Below are 19,658 nucleotides of genomic sequence, written 5' to 3' on the forward strand. Positions count from 1 at the left end.
ATTGTTTTTTTGTGTTTGTGTTGTGGGTGTGGGTGTGTGTGTGTGTGTGTGTGTGTGTGTGTGTGTGTGGGGGGGGGGGGGGGGGGTGTTATAAACATGAAATCCAGGTGGACTAACAGGCAGTTTACCTGACAGTCAGATTACCATGGATACGAGGGTGGGGAAGTTGGGGTGGAGACAGAGATGGTGAGGCTGTGCTTATATAATGGACTGGTGGCTCTTACAGAGCAGTGCCACCAATTGACAGACAGACAAACCAGCTGACTACTGACCAAAGGCTTGCTCAGACATCATCCCCAGCTCAGTATTGTAAGTATTTGTTATTTAGCATGCTGTTCATTTCTTTATAAACTAAGCAGTACTGAAGAATGAAGCAGCAGTCATTCACGTTTACAATACAACCTGAAAATGATTCTGGCGTGAATAGCATAGCAGCACATTGTACACGATGCAGTAGCAATACTGAGAGCGGGCAATGCTGTAGGGCAGTATTCTGTACAGTGGATATTACAGCTATGGCCAAATGTTTTGCACCACCCTGCAGAATGAACTAATTTTGCTTCAGAAAGTCGAATGAAGCCTGCTGATTAATGTTAAGATAAGATGTGCAAATTACATACCGCTTTGAAGTTTTCCATATACATTGAAATTTAAAAATGCGGCATTTCAAAATCCAACATGAAATGCTGTACTACTATATATATATATATATATATATATATATATATATATATATATATATATATATATATATATTAGCTCAAAGAGCCATATATGGCCATAGCTTTAGAGTGAGAACTAAGAGGTGGCGCATTACTGTATTTCTATATCTAAGTGTTTGACAGATGCCTGTGATTGGTTATTAATGCACTCGTCCATAGTCAGAGCTCACAGAAATGCATTAACTGCTACTACATGCATCCATTCTTATACTCTGATTCATTTTTAGAACTTTTGCATGTGATTTAGCATATGGTCCAGTTCACTACTTTGAGTAGCGTTACCAAGTGCTGGAGGGCAGTGTACCTTATTCAAGTGCTGGAGGGCAGTGTACCTTATTCAAGTGCTGGAGGACAGTGTACCTTATTCAAGTGCTGGAGGGCAGTGTACCTTATTCAAGTGCTGGAGGGCAGTGTACCTTATTCAAGTGCTGGAGGGCAGTGTACCTTATTCAAGTGCTGGAGGGCAGTGTACCTTATTCAAGTGCTGGAGAGCAGTGTACCTTATTCAAGTGCTGGAGAGCAGTGTACCTTATTCAAGTGCTGGAGGGCAGTGTACCTTATTCAAGTGCTGGAGGGCAGTGTACCTTATTCAAGTGCTGGAGGGCAGTGTACCTTATTCAAGTGCTGGAGGGCAGTGTACCTTATTCAAGTGCTGGAGAGCAGTGTACCTTATTCAAGTGCTGGAGAGCAGTGTACCTTATTCAAGTGCTGGAGGGCAGTGTACCTTATTCAAGTGCTGGAGGGCAGTGTACCTTATTCAAGTGCTGGAGGGCAGTGTACCTTATTCAAGTGCTGGAGGGCAGTGTACCTTATTCAAGTGCTGGAGGGCAGTGTACCTTATTCAAGTGCTGGAGGGCAGGTGATCAAAGCAAAGCTTTAAGCTACAGTACTGCCTTAAGTTTTATTTAGCAACTTAAGAGTATATTTTCTGAACCCTTCTGTTATGAAAGAATCCCACCTGGAAAGATGCAGGCGTATTTTCTTTTGGTTACTGTAATGCTTGCTTTAAGGCAGTCAAGGTTCACAAACAATCGAAAGCTTTTTTTTTTATTTATTTTTTCTTGCACTCTAGATAACGTTTACTGTTTCTGGTTCTGAATTTCCCCTGGTTCACAGTCCAAACGTGAAGCACCTGAGCCCTGGGAATCTCCCTCAAACGCTGCCATGAAGTTCAGAGCTCTCTTCTTCTTCCTCTTCCTGGCATGCTTCTGTCTCAGCCTTGCGCAAGGTCAGTATCGCAAGAGCAGTCTGTGAATCCACGTGAAATATATATATATATATATATATATATATATATATATATATATATATATATATATATATATATATATTTCAGTACAAAACAAGTCACAACACCACTTTTTACTTTGAAAATGTTTTAATAAAATTCATAACTCAATTGAAAGATCCAGCTGATCAATATGTGTTCTGTATCCCTGTGAAAACTCTCTATATATGTATTAAACAGCCCTAACAAAGCATATTCCTTATATAACAGTCCTTATAGTATCTTCAATGTGAACCGGAAATGCACACTTTTTAAATTGTTGACATGCACCGTCTATGTCAACAGTTTAAACAATTAACAATACGCTATTATAATTGTGTTTTTTTTCTTAAATAAATAAAACAATTAAAGACGGAGACATAACATCTTGTTTTAATTCAATGCCTTCAGGTTCCTACGACAACTGTTGCTTATCATATGTCAGCAGTGTCAAAGCGTCCGTGAAACGGGCCGTTAGATCTTACAGGACACAGGAAACGGACGGGGGCTGCAACATCCCAGCAATTGTGTAAGTTTAAAAAGAACACCCTCCTCCTTTCCTATTCTCGTTGCTACTCGCTTCAGCCTCCCTTACCCAGATAACTTCCATATTTAGCTTTCACTGTATTTCTGGAGGCTTGGCGGTCCAGTGGTCCAGACCAGCCACTGACTCACTGTGTATGTGACCATGAGCAAGTCACTTGTGCTCCTTTGGATGAGATGTAAAACAGAGGTCCTACTGGAAGTGACTCTGCAGCAGTAATTTCGATGCAGAGTTCACCCCCCTACTCTCTGTAAGTCACTTTGGATATAAGCATCTGCTAAATGACATAACAGTAATTTCACTGACCTAGTTATTAGTTCTTTAAGTGAACCTCATCGACAGTGGATTTAATGACCTCTTGAGCTCTTGAATCTTTGATCAATCAATAAATCAATCAGAATATGCATTTATCCAGACAATAAATAAGGAGTGAAAAAAAAACACAATCATAAACCATAAAACGCAGATGTGGGTCAGCAATGAGTCGACCCTACGGCTCAAAGCAACCTCAGATATGAGCCGTTCTGATTTGAACTTTTGCTGAAACTCATTCCAGTCATTGGTTGCTGCAAACTGAAATGAGTGACAGCCAAAAACTGTTGATACCCTGCCTGGGAGCAACCAGTTTAATAAAATGACTGGCTCTTCAGTAGTAGAATGAAGAAGAGAGCTCCAGTAAACAACACAAGCAAGCAGGCATTTTCCCAATGAAGGTTCAGTAGATTAGCATAGAGCCATGTGTCTACTGAGGCTGGAGCAGGTTACTACAAAACACTTTACTGATATCTGATCCATCAGCCAAGAAGTGAATCTCACTCTCAGAAACTGAATCTAACAAAAATGCAAAACCCTTTCTTTATTCACATTTGCAGAGTTTAGAATCTTCACTCTTTACATGGGTAAATTTTGCTCCAAAAAGTCTAAAGTAGACAAATCTAAATGTAAAACTAAATTGCCAAAATGGTTTAATAGATCAATTAAAAAAAATATTCAGCGAAAAAAGGCACTTTACAGAGCATTAAAAAAGGACCAAAAAGAAAGTACACAGAAAGAGTACACAGAACTGCAAATGCAAGTCAAAAAGGAAGTTAGAAAGGCCAAGAGAGAAATAGAAATGAACATTGCTAAGGGAGCTAAAACCAATTCCAAAATGTTTTTCCAATATTACAACAGCAAGAGAACATTCAAAGAGGAGATTAAATGTTTAAGAGATACAAATGGCAAAATCATAGATGAAGAAAAAAAAATAGCAAATATATTAAATGATTACTTTTCACAAGTTTTTACAAAGGAAGATACTGACAACATGCCCCACATGTCATCCAGTTCCTATCCAGTTTTAAATAACTTTAGCATAACTGAGGCAGAAGTGTTAAAGGGACTAGGAGCTCTTAAAATAAACAAATCCCCTGGGCCGGACGAGATCCTCCCAGTAGTACTCAAAGAAATGAAAGAAGTAATTTACAAACCGCTAACCAAGATCATGCAGCAGTCTCTTGACACAGGGGTGGTACCGACAGACTGGAAAATTGCAAACGTAATACCGATCCACAAAAAGGGAAACAAAACTGAACCAGGTAACTACAGACCAGTAAGCCTGACTTCTATTATATGCAAACTTATGGAAACTATAATAAGATCCAAAATGGAAAATTACCTATATGGTAACAGGGTACTGGGAGACAGTCAACATGGTTTTAGAAAGGGAGATCGTGCCTAACTAACTTGCTTGATTTTTTTTGAGGATGCAACATCGATAATGGATAATTGCAAAGCATATGACATGGTTTATTTAGATTTCCAGAAAGCTTTTGACAAAGTCCCGCACAAAAGATTAATTCTCAAACTGAACGCAGTTGGGATTCAAGGAAACACATGTACATGGATTAGGGAGTGGTTAACATGTAGAAAACAGAAAGTACTGATTAGAGGAAAAACCTCAGAATGGAGTGTGGTAACCAGCGGTGTACCACAGGGATCAGTATTAGGTCCTCTGCTATTCCTAATCTACATTAATGATTTAGATTCTGGTATAGTAAGCAAACTTGTTAAATTTGCAGACGACACAAAAGTAGGAGGAGTGGCAAACACTGTTGCAGCAGCAAAGGTCATTCAAAATGATCTAGACAAGATTCAGAACTGGGCAGATACATGGCAAATGACATTTAATAGAGAAAAGTGTAAGGTACTGCACGCAGGAAATAAAAATGTACATTATAAATATCATATGGGAGATATTGAAATTGGAGAAGGAATCTATGAAAAAGACCTAGGAGTTTTTGTTGACTCAGAAATGTCTTCATCTAGGCAATGTGGGGAAGCTATAAAAAAGGCTAACAAGATGCTCGGATACATTGTGAAAAGTGTTGAATTTAAATCAAGGGAAGTAATGTTAAAACTGTACAATGCACTAGTAAGACCTCATCTTGAATATTGTGTGCAGTTCTGGTCACCTCGCTATAAAAAAGATATTGCTGCTCTAGAAAGAGTGCAAAGAAGAGCAACCAGAATTATTCCGGGCTTAAAAGGCATGTCATATGCAGACAGGCTAAAAGAATTGAATCTGTTCAGTCTTGAACAAAGAAGACTACGTGGCGACCTAATTCAAGCATTCAAAATTCTAAAAGGTATTGACAGTGTCGACGCAAGGGACTTTTTCAGCCTGAAAAAAGAAACAAGGACCAGGGGTCACAAATGGAGTTTAGAAAAAGGGGCATTCAGAACAGAAAATAGGAGACACTTTTTTACACAGAGAATTGTGAGGGTCTGGAATCAACTCCCCAGTAATGTTGTTGAAGCTGACACCCTGGGATCCTTCAAGAAGCTGCTTGATGAGATTTTGGGATCAATAAGCTACTAACAACCAAACGAGCAAGATGGGCCGAATGGCCTCCTCTCGTTTGTAAACTTTCTTATGTTCTTATTAAATTTTGCTCCAAAAAGTCTACCTTTTTTTTTTCTTAACAGTTTTCACAAATAACGTGTTGTGTTTTTTTTTTTACCAGGTTTAAGCTTAGGAAAGGACAGCTATTTTGCGCCAATCCAGCATTATCTTGGGTGCAACTCTTGATGAAAAAGCTTGATGCGAAAAACAAGAAAGCTGAGGTACGTGCTTTTATACCATATAGAGGTATAAAATATTTTATATAATATGGTAATCAAAGTTGTGAAAAACCAAACTTTTTAGTACAAGTGAGGCAGAAAACTGTCCTCCCCTCACCTTGGCAATGGCATTCAACTTTTAAAATCCGATTGGAAGAATATTTTCTTCCGGGGCGGTGATATTTTCACAGCAGTGCCGCAGTAAACTAAGGGAAGGGCATTTGAGATCAACACGCTAATGAATGGATTTATTGAACACCTGTCGATAAATACTTCTTAAAGAGTGCAGGTGATAAGTTTTTACACACCTCTGATTGGCGGAAGCTAATTTAACCCTTTATTGTTCTCTGTTTGTTTCGTGTGTGCAGAACCGAAAGAGGTCTGGCTGAACGTCATCCTACCAGCCACTAGTTTCAAGGCATGCAAGAAATGAGATCAATCATTTTCAAATGTCCTGTATCAGCCTGTAACAGCACTGGTGGTAGTTAACATGCTTGTGCTGAGGAAGGTCCCTCGGGGGCCTCTTATTCTTCTTCTGTCTGAGAAATGACATCAGCGGACCTTCACACTGCATCCACTCTCCTACTTCACTGCCACAGCCAAGCCAAAGAATCAGTCTACACTGGACAATCCTGATTGCTGTCACTTACTGAGACACCACATACTGTCATTCTGCAAAGTCGTTCCATTAACAAAATGCTTATGCATGAATGTTTTAATAATAATTATAATAATAATAATAATTAAAAGAAATTAAATATTTGTCTTAATACAATAATAAATAATATATATATATATTATATATATATATATATATATATATATATATATATATATATATATATATATATATACATCACATGTTTAATACATGTCAAATGAGGTAAATATGTGATACATGTGCATTTTAGGCAGGAGTGTTCCTTTTCCAGGGTGTTTAAATGATTATAAATTAATTGCTGAAAACATTTTGAATATTTCCTAGGAGTTTATGGGTCACTTGCTCTTGCACAATGCTCTGCTGCAAACATATTTAAACTAAAGATAAATGCAGACAGGGGAGTTGAGATTTTTTCCCTTGTACCCAAGAATTAAATTTTAATCAAATGAATGTATTTTTTATCAAGTTTTATTTTTTCAATGGCTGCTATTCTATAACCTCTTATATTATTATTGTGCTATTTTGGGGGGGAGGCTCACATTGTTTTATATTGCTGAACTGAAATCTGAAATATATACAATTGAAAAGAATGATTTGTTGATGTTGTTCTGAAAATGATTATCATGCTATTTTTTTTTATATTAAAGAACAGTAGACAGTGCCTATAGTGATTATAAGACCTTGGACAAGGCAAGTTGTGAAAGTTTCCTCTCCCTGTGAGCCATGATTGTAGTCCTCTCGTTGTTTTTTGTTTGTTTTCTTGTCCTTGTACAGCTTAACGTTCCCATTAATACCATACAAAATGTGAATGTAACCCTGTAATCAGAATTTGAAAATACATTTTGTTTTTTGAAAAAAATGGTGTGACTGTTTTTAGGGGGAGGGATCTGAGGGTCCTTTGAAATGATTTCTTCTGGTAAGATATCACATCACATCACAAAAAAGGTGGCACTAAAAAGGGTTAACTCTTTGCCCAAGTTCAGTTCACCTTCCAACTTACAGCCCAATACAACACCTGTAATGAACCTCTGGACCTCAGAGCTTGCTGTCTAGTTGAATGGTAAGATGTTTGTCTTTGAACCATATGGTTTGTGGTTCATGTCCAGCCCTTGCATTTCCATTCAATTCAATTGCCACTTCATTGCACACTTCACTGACTGCAGGTAAGAACATTAAAACTATAACACAGAAGATAAAAACAGGACAATAACTCATTACTGGACCACTCGGAAACACTGCAAACACCATAAATAGCTCCTTCACGTTCCATTGGCTCCCACGTTTTACGTTTTATAGGCTTCTTCAACATGACTGGATATGACAGATGTCAATCAACTGAGATCTGGTCTTGTGAACACAGTCCTTGCCAGGAAGTGCAGTGCACGAGTGTCAGCAGACACTAAAGAAAGCGAGAGCTTACAAGCTAGAAATCCAGATCTCATCACGGCCTGTCTGTTCCTGTTCTTGCTACGATTGACAGTTTACTTTGGTTACTCAATCAGACTTTTAAAGATGTTGGCAAGGCTTACCGATTCTGTGTGACTGCATGAGAAAACACAAAGGAATATTTGAGTTCTATACGGCTGTTGCAAAGACTTTAATAAGCCATGCCAACACAGGAAAATAAAATATAATAGACACATCTGAATAGAATCACATTATTTATCCTAAAGACTATTGAAAACATCGGCTGTGGACCATTGCAACACTCCAGCATTTCTCAAAATAAATGAGTAATGCTGATCACAGCTGAAACATATCTAATATAAACCCGGGAACATTAATCAGATTTTGTCTGCAATGTTATATTGTGTCTTAAACATGTCAAAGGGGTTCAGTGGGATAGTATCACTTGGGGAATGTTCACTATGTGTCTTGACCCTGTTGTTTAATCAATGAAAACACAGCACTGTATTTTTGCACTTGCATGTGATTCTTTTGCTGCTTAGACATTGCAAGAAGCTATTGCACTAATCATGTGGCCAAAAAGGGTATCAAATGATTATTACTCAGCCTTTTAAGCACCTGATTCAAAAAAGCATCAGGAGTGAGCCTGCCTGCATTCTGCAAATGTAAGCCAGTGACTGATGGAGGCACAGACAGGTACGATGCTGGACTACCTTACCCAGGGTATCAATAGACACTACTTAGTAGATGCTGTTTTCTTTCAATCTTACTTGAATAAAATAGAGGGGAAACTGTGTAAGGAATTATGCTTTGAAGCACTGAGCATTTATTTAATCCAAAGGATATCAAATAGGATTCAACATTAATCCCCGTGTACATCAACACACCTCCTCAGTTCTGCTTGGTTGAGTTCCAAAAAACGAGTACATCATCTGCTTAGCCTAATGAAGCCTCAATAAAGGCTAATGCTGCAGGGTCCCATAACAACGTTTAAATATGGCTTAATGTTGTCTGACTGTTTTATTATAGCTTGCTATAACCTTCTGGGCATTTAAGAGAGATTTATAGTTCCATTTCTCCGAGGTATAGCTGCAGTAGATGCTGCTTTCCACAGTTTTGCTCTGTGATCCAAACAAGCCACCTGCACTGTGAACAACAGCCCTGCAGTGACTTGGTTTTTGAAGCAGATAGAAAACGTTTATTTTTGCATTGATAGCTGATGCCATGTGCAGATCTGATTTAATACCACTGCCAAGCAGAGCACGTTTAGGCTCATCCAGACAGCACTGGCTCTTTAGAATTCATGAGAATGTAATTAATTTGCCATGTATGCCCTGCAATTTTCCTGACATGCCTTTGGCACGTGATACAGTCAGTACTATATATGCATAATATGATGCTCACACAGATTACTTCTTCATGAAGTAACATATTCTTAAAAGGCAAGAAGCAGCAAAAACAAAGTGAAGCTGTTTATTAATAAGGCATTCTTCTTTTGCCAGCTACATTAAATGCCATAGGAAATGCTATCATTTATTGAGAGACCACAGGAATTTGCAAGCAGTGTGTTACAAAGCTGTGCTGAGCTCTGAAGCACGTCTTTCATGTGGACAGGATGCTGTGAAAGAGCAGGTACACGTGTCTTTGGCGCCCAGCACTTTGCATTCCAACAGCGTTCATTTCAGCCGCTTCATTCTTTGCTTGTTTGCTTCTTTGCTTCTTTGCTTGTTTGTCAGAAACACTTTCAAACTTGTTTTGCTGGCCCCCACAACCTGAATCACATTTCTTATTTAAGTCATCCAGCCAGCATGCTGCCACTGCAGCTCTTATCTCCCATCTCCGTGAATACTTCTCTTGTTTGAGACGCTCAAGTTTACTTGGAAGAGGGAAACAAACACATTGGGCAGGACCATTTATTTACTATATTGTAGTGCCGTCCAAACTTGCACCCCCTTTGTCGTGCATCAGGCTACAAACTTTATCGACAATCTTTAATGTCCTGTTCCCTAGGCAATCAGCCAATGAAACCATTTCCCAGGCAAAATAAGTTCATAGAAGGAGAATACCAAGTGAAATATCTAGTGAAAGCATATGCTAATGCGTAGTCAAACATGTTTTATAAATAAGCAATACTGTGGTTTTGTACCTGGCACTGCAAAATAAGACATGACTAAACTTCAGGCAATTAAATATTTCATCCGTGATTGTGTATTTTATATCTGCTTGCTTTGCTCTTTACCTTTTTATGAAAAGCGTTTTTACATGTGATAGAATGCATGTTTTTTTTTACCTGTAAAATGTGACTACAGCTGGTTAGGCTGAGTTGCAAAATTGATTGGCAATTTATTCTGGCCCCTCTGTATTTCAGCACGGCTTTGTGTTCTGTTTTGGAATGCAGGGAGATGCCAGCTTTCTCTGCTACATAGAGCTGTTTTGTAAGAAGCATGTTCTGCAACCTTTGTTTTGTTGAATGATTGAAAAGTATTTTATTTTTTGATTGAATTAAATAAATGAAGTGCTTGTTGTCGGAGCTGTATGTAAGGGGGGGGGGGGGGGGGGGGGGGGTTGTGTCACACAAGGCTGTGTCACAACAAGAATGGAAAGGTTTTGGAACCGATGTCTTGGATAACAAATGGAAACCAGAATGAATGGGCCCCATGTGATAAGGTACTGTATTACTGCAGTTCCAGCAAGACATCATAAAACCAAAAGTTACCTTTGGGCACAATCTTCCAGTTTATGAGCCATTCATTAATCTCTCACTGCAATTGCTCTGTCAAGCGTTATCTCATTAACTTGTGCAACAGTGTCTGACAGGGGTAAAGAAAAGACAGCTGTGTTAGCTGAAACGGACTCCAGTGCATACTCAAAACTGGTACATGTTTTCAATGCGCTCCAGTAAGAAAGTATATTAAATGCATGAATCATTCTTAGTGGGTTTTTTTCGTTTTTTTTAATCAGATTCCCAGCTGCCTCCAGATATATGTGAGTTTATTTAAAAGACTTTGCATGCCCTGTCTCATCTCACAACAGTCTTGCTACGCACTGTTAAAGCAAGGTGTACACCCTGCATCCAGAGCAAGATTTTTTTCGCAATACGCAGATTGAAGTCTGTTGAAACACATTAAAACAAGATTTTTTTTTTTTTTTTTTATGAAAAAGGTAACCTGTAAAAACATGTAAAGTACTTTGGATGGTACAGTATGTGCCAGCAGTGGGTGTTCATGATGTCCTGCCAAAAGTACAGCAATAAAAACTGGCACAAATTAAAGGGGGTTCTGCACTATGGCTAGTAAGACCATAACAGTTACTGTACTGTATTTATTACTGTAATTGCTCATGTGATAAGGTGGTAAGCTGTGGGCTGAGAGTGAAACCAATTTAAAAGCCAGCGATTATGAGAAGGGCCGCTGGAAAAGGCATTCATGGTGTCTTTTGAACTTTTCAGTTATCTTCCAGAGGATTAGGTTATATATGATTTGTGTTTTTTATGGTGTTAGCAATCATTCTGCGCTGTTCTTGTTGCAATGAATCTATTATCAGCAATGCAGCAAAGCAGCTGTAGAACGAGAGGTACGCATCTAACATCCGATGAATAAATAGTTTCCCTAGGAGTTTCACACGAGGTGTTTTGCGCCTGTCTTCCATTGTGATATAACTATGAATCCACTGAAGAAAACTGGTAACACAGCTCCCCCTGCTGGTGACTTGATATTCCGCCTCAGTGCTTTTCTCTTTACCAGATACTGTGTTTTACAAATGAAAAATAGGCCTTCTTCAGCACAATTGATATTGAACGCATTTGGAAATCGTGGTTCTCTAATTGTGAAGTTATCACTAAAGTCACATGTATATGTATATCTATCTATATCTATATCTATATATATATATATATATATATATATATATATATATATATATATCTATATCTATATATATATCTATATATCTATCTATCTATCTATCTATATATAATATATATATATATATATATATATATATATATAGGTATATATATATATATATATAATATTATATGTTAAATAAATTAATATGTTAAATAAATAAATGAATAAATTATCTTTTGCTGTATTTATTCACGTGTGCCGCGTGCTGTAACGCGCATTCACAGAATCACGCAGACGGTGGATGCAGTCAACTTCTCCGCAGCCAGGTTCTTGCTCCAGCCTTTCCTTGATCGAAAGTCGGGACACTCCGCCACGAAGCCCACCGCCTCCACGACCCTCCTCTTCTGCACGCGGTACAGCAGGATGCGGTAGATGCCGGTGATGGAGCTCCGGGAGTCTCTGAAGTTGTTGCTCTGGATGTGAGCGTCGGTGATCCCCAGGTCCAGCAGGGCGTTCTTCACCTCCTGCTCCTCCGTTTGCTTGGGCACGCAGTCTACCAGATGAGCCGGGGTGAGAGGGAAGGGCTGGTACGGCCGGGGGAACTCGATCCCCTTGAGCCAGGGGCTGGACATCACCTGAGCGATGGAGGAGCGGTCCACCGGCACGGGGCGCAGGATGCCTTTGATCACCTGCTGGCACTGCTCTGGGACGTGGGCCGGGATGGTGTAGGAGCCTTGCAGGATGCAACGTTTCAGCCTTCCCAGGTTGTCTGCATAGAAAGGCATGGTGGCAGTGACCATGAAGTAGAGGACTATGCCGAGTGCCCAGATGTCCACATACCTCCCTAAGTAGCCCTTTTCCCGGAAGAGTTCAGGGGCCGCGTAAGGGGGGGAGCCGCAGAAGGTGTTGAGCAGGTCGTTGGGGCCACAGGTCGTGCTGAAGCCAAAATCTCCCACCTTGACGCAGTAGCTCGCAGTGTAGAAAATATTCTCTGCTTTTAGGTCCCGGTGGATCACATTGATGTTGTGCTGAAAACATAAATAATAAAGAAAATATATACAGGGTGGTTAGAAAGTAAGTTTAGCACATCAATGCCCCATATCATTGATGTGATAGTTTCGAATCGCCCTGTATTTGCGCTACTTCAAAAACAGTTAGTTTGGTCACAGAACAGTAAAAGTGGCAAAGTGAACGTGAAAGCAAATCTCTTAAAAGCTTCTAATGTCCTTAAAAGATGCACTTCAAAGTACAGTCAAGCTAGTATTTAAAACAACATGTACAGAAAGACCATCCATCCCTGGTACAGTACGCACCAATACGTTGTGTCTTCCCCATGCAAAATCACCTGTCTCTTAAGATTGTAATTGCCTGCTATGCAACCTTGGCTGCTACCAGTGCTCTAAAAGACCCATGCTTCTTTACACCACACAACTCAGACAGTACAGTCAAGCAATGGGAAGCATCACCTTTCAAAAGCCCCACCCCAGCCCCCTCTCAGAAGCTCACCATGTGCTTGACTGCGGAGATGATTTGTGAAAAGACCAGCTTGCTCTCCAGATCAGACAGGCGCCCCCTGGTGCTGATCCTGGTGAAGAGCTCCCCGCCGCCCGCGTACTCCATGACAAGGTGCAGTCGATTCACAGTCTCCAGCACCTCGTACAGCCGGATGATGTTGGGGTGGGAGAGCTGCTCCATGCAGGCGATCTCGGAGTCAAACAGACTCTGGGACTTCTTATCCAGACGGGACTTATCCAAGATCTTGATGGCAACCTTTTCTGGGGTGAAAAGGAAGGCAAGTCAGTGTATACATTCCTCATTGAATCAAGCGGAAAGCTATGCTGCCTGCAGATTACCTACAGCTACGGGCAAACGTTATGCATCACCCTATAGAATCAGCTAATTTCACTTCATAAAGGCGAATGAAACATGCTGAATAATGTTACGTTAACATATTGAATTACACACTGCTTTGTAGTTTTCCACATACTTAACGAAAAACTGAAAATTGAAAAACGTGATATTTCGAAATCTAACATCAAATCCTAAAATTCTAGGTGATGCAAAACTTTTTCTTAAGATTCTTTTAGACACACACACACACACAAACCCTTTGTCAGCACGTGAATTCCCAGTTTGACCTGAGAGAAGTTCCCGGAGCCGATTTCTCCACGGACCTGATAGAATCCCATTCGCCGGCCCAGCATGATCTCCTCCACCACCTTCTCGTTGTGCACCATGTCAGAGGCCACCTTCTCAAAGGGGGTGAGCTTCACCTGCGGCTCCTCCCCCTCCTTATCCTGGTCCTTCCTGTCCTTGTGCTCCATCTCTTTCTTGCTTCGTCGCTCCTCCACTTTCTTGCCTCGAGGAGACGGATCTCTGTTTCTCGTCCGCACCCCTTTGGAGTCTTTGGTACCTGTCATCAGAGAACATTGTTAGTTCGGGGGCGCAAACCTTTAAATAACAGAATGGGTTAGCATTTGGTGGAGGAGCATCTTTTTATGTCATTGAGACTTTGAATCTAGCTCAGCTGACGAGGAATACGAGTTTCCCCCAGTTGACATGTCACAAAACCATTTCAGCTCACTTGACATTGACAGTGTCCCCTTGGTTAAAAAAATTGAACACTTAAATACTGACGGAACATATAATACCGCCAAAAAAAAAACATTTGAATCAAAAAATATAGACAAGCTTACTTACAGAGTGCTTTTCTTCTCATCTGTTTCTGCATCCTGACCAGGGCAGTGTCGCTGAAAACCATTACCTTCACTGTCTCCCCCCGAGCTGAAGCAAAATAGAAATAAACATCTTCTAGTTTTATGATCTATATATATATATTTGAAGACTTGCTGACTTCTACTGTTCCTCGGCCTGAAGGAAAAATAATCTTCCACTTGCACAATCAGTTCCGAACCTTTGAGAATGGCCAAAGGCTCTTTGAATAGTTTGTAAAGACTGCTATAAAACAGATAATCATGCTATAAAACAGAGAGCTGCATATAGAGCTGAACCTCAAGTCCCAGTGGTGTCTGGAGCAGCAGTGTTGCAATGACAGGCTCAGGAATCACACCTGTGCTTGTCAGGTGTCTTATCAAGTGGTTTTATGCTTGACTACCAGAGGGCTGAGTCCATCTAATCCCCTGAGTAGAGTGGCTGCAGGGTCTAAGTTAGGAAGCCATGGTTTCCATTTGCATCCTCAGTCAAAAACAGAGAGGCACAACATTGAGATTAGCTAGCCTTCTTCCACGCTGCAAGGTGTTAAGTTATGTTCTGACAGTGAAAGCAGAGCCAGAAGTAAAAACAGAAAGTTTTTGGGTGTGGCGGTTCATGTTTCAAGTACAGTGCTACAGAAAAAGAAAAGCTGCAGACAGGAATCAAATGACTATTTTCCACGAATGGCATGTTGTCAGCTATCAATGGACATGTTTCCAGAATTGCCGTTTTCCATGCCGGATGAGAGTTCCGACACTTTCCTTGCTCGTTCTGGTAACCCTGCTCACTCCAGCAATGTCACAGGATCTTCACTCTGTATAGATCTCTGCTAGATCCGATGCAGCAATCTGCTATTGTGGCAGGCATCCAAGTTACACCAAGCAGGTCAAGCAGCTCAGTCCCTTATAACAGTTAGGGGCCGACCTCAAATTATTAAACCATGCTTTTTCTTTTTTACCTCACTATACCATACGTCTGTGTTCTTTTATGCTTGCTCTATGCATTACCATGGTATACTGCAGTAAGCTTTTGCAACAGTGGGTGTCCTTGAGATATTCCGATCCTGATCCCTGGCTCTCCTTCGTAAAGCATTAAAGCTGCAGGTTAATGCAGAGAAGCACCATTCTCTGACTATGTCATATTTGTCAGACACTGATGATGAGTCAAGGAGGGCCGATTATTTTTTTGCAAGCTCAGCATTTTTGGAGGTGATTGGTTTATCCTAATACAAATAAGCGTTAACGTCTTAGGATTGCTGATATTGAAGTAAGAAATGCTTCATTGTATCTCAGTGCTGCAATGCTCTTAACGGATTTAGGGTTGCCTGGCACTGCACTTGTTATTTCGACTTGCCAGTCAACCATGCCCAGTGTAGTCCAGACCAAACCCCTATAGACTGCACATGCAGCCTCTATATAAAACAACAGGCTTTATTTGCCTATGTGCTGGAAAGTCAGGTTAAGAATTTTTACTGTTATCACACTAAAGAAGGGCTTTGCACCGAAACATCCTGAAATACATTATTTAAACCTTATGTGTACACCCACAACAACAACAAAAGAACTTGACAATAGGGGTATTTTCAATGCAGTTTAATTAAACGGACAGTTGTTTGAAACTCTGAGGGTTCAGTTTACTTAAGGACAGAGGCAGGTTTTAACTATTGTGTCACGTGCAATGTTAAGCGCATTGCCCTATTTTGCAGCGAGCGCAGTGTTTGCCCCGTCAATGAAGTATATCATTTTACAGCAAGAATAAACGTTTACCTGCTCCTGACCGCAACTTGTTACAAATGTCACGTGTGCACCCCTGCAAAACTGGTTCACTGGGGTAACTATTGGTTACCATATATATTACAGTGTGACCAAAGCATGTCTATATACACATGCAGTTGTGTACAGGTGCCTATTGTTTTATTATTACAGTAAGTTGGGAATCATTGCAGTTTTTAGAAACTCTCTATACTCCACTGGCATAAGAAAGACTTGCAACCGTCATAAATATCTGTATCCATACAGGAGAATGGATCTACTGTAATACTACTGGAAATGACACGGATGTGCTATATATATTATATATATATATCTATATAATATATATATATATATATATATATATATATATATATATATATATATATATATATATATATCGTATTCATATCATATATATAGACCATCTACCTACTTCTACATAAGAGATAATTCAATAATCTAACTACAGTTAGATCTAATAAAATAATTGAACACTACCTGCTATCTGTGGGCCTTTCATTTCAGCTGAGATCCAGGACTGAACATCAGGTAGCCCTGCTGTATGTATACAGTGTGATACAGGGCAACACTATGCCTGTGTTCTGATGCATATCCCCCAAGTCAATCCTATTATCAGCAGTGTACAGATATTAATATCTTTTTGCCAAGGATTACGGTCCACAAGACAGCAGTCAGATCCAGAGGGCACAGTCCACTTTATATACACATACATATATAAACACACATACACACACACACACTTTTTTATGTTTGGTGAGTTTAAAGTTCTTGCTTATAGAGTGCATTCTTCATTTTTTGGGAATAGTTTTATGCAATATTATAACGACAATACCAATATATATATATATATATATATATATATATATATATATATATATATATATGAAGCGCGTTGCTGCTGCGCTCAATGTAGATGCTTCTGGAAATAACTGTAACGCGTGGTTGTCGCTCCGAGAGGCACACGAGAATTAATTTCGTGCAAGCGCAATGTTATCCAGCGCGGTGCTGGCGAGGTCAGGCAGTAATTGTAATGGGTTAATAATACACCGTGCTTAATGCTACAGTTAAACCTGTGGTAACGTCACAGCCACCTGGACTTTAAAATCCAGTGATATTTTGTGGCAAATAAATCAATGAAGTGCCTGTGCAAGACTTCTGTTTTAAGTAAGCGGACATGCTACATTGTGGCCCGTTAATGCAAGTTTCATATTAGTTTTAAAATTGTGAAAAAAAAGGTGTTTGTTTTTCTCGCAGTATAATGCAACTTCAGTAGTACCGTTTAAACACCCCCCCCCCCCGGCAAATTGATTGAAGTGTTTTGCAGTCTTGAGCGTATTCCCACAAGCAAGTTTCAGAGAATTTATAACGTAAATGTCTGAATGAGTACTGGGGGTGCGCAGTTTACGTGGTAACAAACCATTACGATTATTTTTGTGTGTTGACTGCCTGTGTGAAAGGATGGCGGCGGTTGTAGCAGCTCCTGCAGTCCCGGCCGAGTCAGAGTTGGACCGGAGCGGGACAGAAGAAGACCCCAGAGAAGCCGTGTCGGAAGAGGAAGGTTGCCCGCAGCAACAGGCCGGGGCTCCGAGCTCGGCTTCCCACAACCGCCTGGCGAAGCTGCCTCTGGCTCGGATAAAGGCACTGATGAAGGCCGACCCAGATGTGACCCTGGCGAGTCAGGATTCTGTGTTTGCCATTGCTAAAGCTACAGTAAGCGGTCTCTCTTCAGAAACCACAGTAACGTGATATTTCACACACACAAAAATAATAATAATAATAATAATTTTGGCCCCCTTTTTTTTGTTAGTTTTTAAATGGAGCGCACTGTAATGTTGATAAACCAAAATTGAACGATTACGTAACTCTGTCATCAAAAGCATACCAACAAAAGCACTACTGTACCTTCTGCAGTTACTGCTTGTGGCCAAAATAGTGTTTTTACTGTTGTTTTTAAGCGGCAGTTATGTTACTACTGTAGAAGTTTAGTAACTTTTGTTTTGTGACTCATTTTTTCTGTACATTATAACACAGCACGTTTGTTTTTTATAGTACGTGAAGCCTGGTCATTCATGGTGTACCGTTGGCTAGCTGCACAGTATTTGGGATGTAAGAAGCAAGCAAGCCTTCTGAATTATTTGTTCAAATCAATGGATGTTTGATGTAGTAGAGGGATGGGAATAAGTCACCTACTGCCTAGTAGTTTGATCCATTCCTGGTTTTACTTTTGAGTTCAATAAGACACACCTGAGCTTGTTGCCTATAGGCTGTTTCTCATCAGACTTACAAAAACCTGGAATAGGTGAAACTGCTATGCATATAGGATATATATATATATATATATATATATATATATATATATAAATAAACACAAACACAAGTGTACTTTTTTGTACTCCATTTTGACTGGTGAATCCTATTCATCTGTCCTTTTACCACACTGTTGATTCTCTTCCACTGTAACCGGTATTGAGATCCTGTTGAATTTGTGTGCTTTACTGGTTAATGTGAAAGAAATGAGGGACTTGGAAATGTTCTTAGACTAGGTTAGTTACCCCTTAAAGATAGCAACATTGGCAAGGCAGAGCTGGAGTAAAAGTAGTACATCTCTAGTGATGCTTGCCCCAGTTCCTAACAATAAAACTGTTCTTGTATTTTTGCTAATATTTTACAGGAGCTGTTTGTTGAAACGATAGCCAAGGATGCTCTTGTTTATGCTCAGCAAGGCAAGAGGAAGACCCTGCAGAGGAAAGATCTAGGTAACCTTGGCTTCAATTTGCTTGATGCAAATAAACATGTTTTATCTTTTAATTATTAAAGGAATTCACTTTTTCTTGTTACGTTTTGCTGTTTTTTGTTCTGTTTCAGATAATGCAATCGATGCTATTGATGAGTTTGCCTTTCTTGAAGGTAAGAGTTTCTTTAAAAAAAAGAAAAAACACTAAACTTTTCAAATTGAATTCTTCATTAATTCTTGCATTAATCTACGATCGGGTGAAGGCACTCCCATGCAAAAAATGAGAATTGGAATATAGTCTTTATTTGTGGCAGATTGTTTAACTACAGCTTTTTAATTTTAGGTGTTGTGTTTTTATTTAATTTAAGGCACTTTGGACTGAAGTGTGGAAACAAAATCACAAAGAATGCAACTTTATACCAAAGCAACCGTGGAACACATCTGCAAGTAGTTCCTTTTTACAGTTTTGTACAAAGCTTTTCTATGTAAAATGCTTTGTTTTGTGTTTGTGTGTGTATATATCCCTAAGTGATTTGTTTTATAAACTTATGATTTATAAAGCACGCTTCCAGATTACAAACTAGTCATCAGCCAGTATTGCTCTTGCTCAGTTTCTGACCATAATAGTTAGTCTGCAGCATGAGGAAATCCTTCATTCACCTTTCCTACTGAGCCCATAGAGACTACTTTTGCAAAGTGCCTTCACTGCTGTATGTAGTTGACCTACCCCATCAACTTGACCATTGCTTCAAGCTACTGGAATTGTGTAAATGTCCACTTTTGTGTAATAAAACTGATATTTTGTTTTAAATATTGTAACATTTGCCATTTTTTAGTTTCATTTAAAAGTTCTGACTAATGCATAGAATTTATTACTGCTCAGGCG

General features: G+C 39.6%; 3 protein-coding genes across 4 annotated transcripts; 2 read left to right on the forward strand and 1 right to left on the reverse strand.

Annotated features, from left to right (window-relative positions):
* Positions 1-226: 226 nt before the first annotated feature.
* Positions 227-6,338, forward strand: LOC121301267 (C-C motif chemokine 25-like). Of its 2 annotated transcripts, none has more exons than XM_041230463.1 (5): positions 227-309; positions 1,795-1,950; positions 2,401-2,518; positions 5,539-5,638; positions 6,004-6,338. In XM_041230463.1, exons 2-5 carry the CDS (start codon positions 1,887-1,889, stop codon positions 6,022-6,024), a joined length of 303 nt encoding a protein of 100 aa, XP_041086397.1. In that variant the 5' UTR covers positions 227-309; positions 1,795-1,886; the 3' UTR covers positions 6,025-6,338. The 2 variants fall into 2 exon arrangements, with proteins under 2 accessions (XP_041086397.1, XP_041086398.1); XM_041230464.1 differs by having other exon boundaries at positions 1,839-1,950.
* A 5,464-nt stretch (positions 6,339-11,802) lies between these two features.
* On the reverse strand, positions 11,803-14,431 carry LOC121301647 (serine/threonine-protein kinase NIM1-like). Its single transcript, XM_041231212.1, has 4 exons — positions 14,252-14,431; positions 13,659-13,964; positions 13,058-13,326; positions 11,803-12,579 (listed from the first exon to the last, which is right to left on the reverse strand). The coding sequence occupies exons 1-4, from the start codon at positions 14,310-14,312 to the stop codon at positions 11,830-11,832; spliced, it is 1,386 nt and encodes a 461-aa protein (XP_041087146.1). The 5' UTR covers positions 14,313-14,431; the 3' UTR covers positions 11,803-11,829.
* A 2,721-nt stretch (positions 14,432-17,152) lies between these two features.
* On the forward strand, positions 17,153-19,583 carry LOC121301617 (DNA polymerase epsilon subunit 4-like). The gene is made up of 4 exons (XM_041231163.1): positions 17,153-17,748; positions 18,710-18,794; positions 18,904-18,945; positions 19,141-19,583. Exons 1-4 carry the CDS (start codon positions 17,497-17,499, stop codon positions 19,152-19,154), a joined length of 393 nt encoding a protein of 130 aa, XP_041087097.1. The 5' UTR covers positions 17,153-17,496; the 3' UTR covers positions 19,155-19,583.
* Positions 19,584-19,658: the final 75 nt, after the last annotated feature.

This window comes from Polyodon spathula, chromosome 27 (genome assembly GCF_017654505.1).
Source record: "Polyodon spathula isolate WHYD16114869_AA chromosome 27, ASM1765450v1, whole genome shotgun sequence".
NCBI lineage: Eukaryota > Metazoa > Chordata > Actinopteri > Acipenseriformes > Polyodontidae > Polyodon > Polyodon spathula.

What these genes read in the sequence shown, in the direction of transcription:
- LOC121301647 (XM_041231212.1), bottom strand. Translation starts at nt 14,312, where the DNA reads ATGGTTTTCAGCGACACTGCCCTGGTCAGGATGCAGAAACAGATGAGA. An exon ending in GATGAGAAGAAAAGCACTCT is followed by an intron (nt 13,965 to 14,251) that starts GTAAGTAAGCTT and finishes CTCTGATGACAG; the next exon opens with GTACCAAAGACTCCAAAGGG. An exon ending in AATTCACGTGCTGACAAAGG is followed by an intron (nt 13,327 to 13,658) that starts GTTTGTGTGTGT and finishes TTTTCACCCCAG; the next exon opens with AAAAGGTTGCCATCAAGATC.
- LOC121301267 (XM_041230463.1), top strand. Translation starts at nt 1,887, where the DNA reads ATGAAGTTCAGAGCTCTCTTCTTCTTCCTCTTCCTGGCATGCTTCTGT. An exon ending in CTGTCTCAGCCTTGCGCAAG is followed by an intron (nt 1,951 to 2,400) that starts GTCAGTATCGCA and finishes CAATGCCTTCAG; the next exon opens with GTTCCTACGACAACTGTTGC. An exon ending in TGCAACATCCCAGCAATTGT is followed by an intron (nt 2,519 to 5,538) that starts GTAAGTTTAAAA and finishes TTTTTTTACCAG; the next exon opens with GTTTAAGCTTAGGAAAGGAC.
- LOC121301617 (XM_041231163.1), top strand. Translation starts at nt 17,497, where the DNA reads ATGGCGGCGGTTGTAGCAGCTCCTGCAGTCCCGGCCGAGTCAGAGTTG. An exon ending in TTGCCATTGCTAAAGCTACA is followed by an intron (nt 17,749 to 18,709) that starts GTAAGCGGTCTC and finishes AATATTTTACAG; the next exon opens with GAGCTGTTTGTTGAAACGAT. An exon ending in CCTGCAGAGGAAAGATCTAG is followed by an intron (nt 18,795 to 18,903) that starts GTAACCTTGGCT and finishes GTTCTGTTTCAG; the next exon opens with ATAATGCAATCGATGCTATT.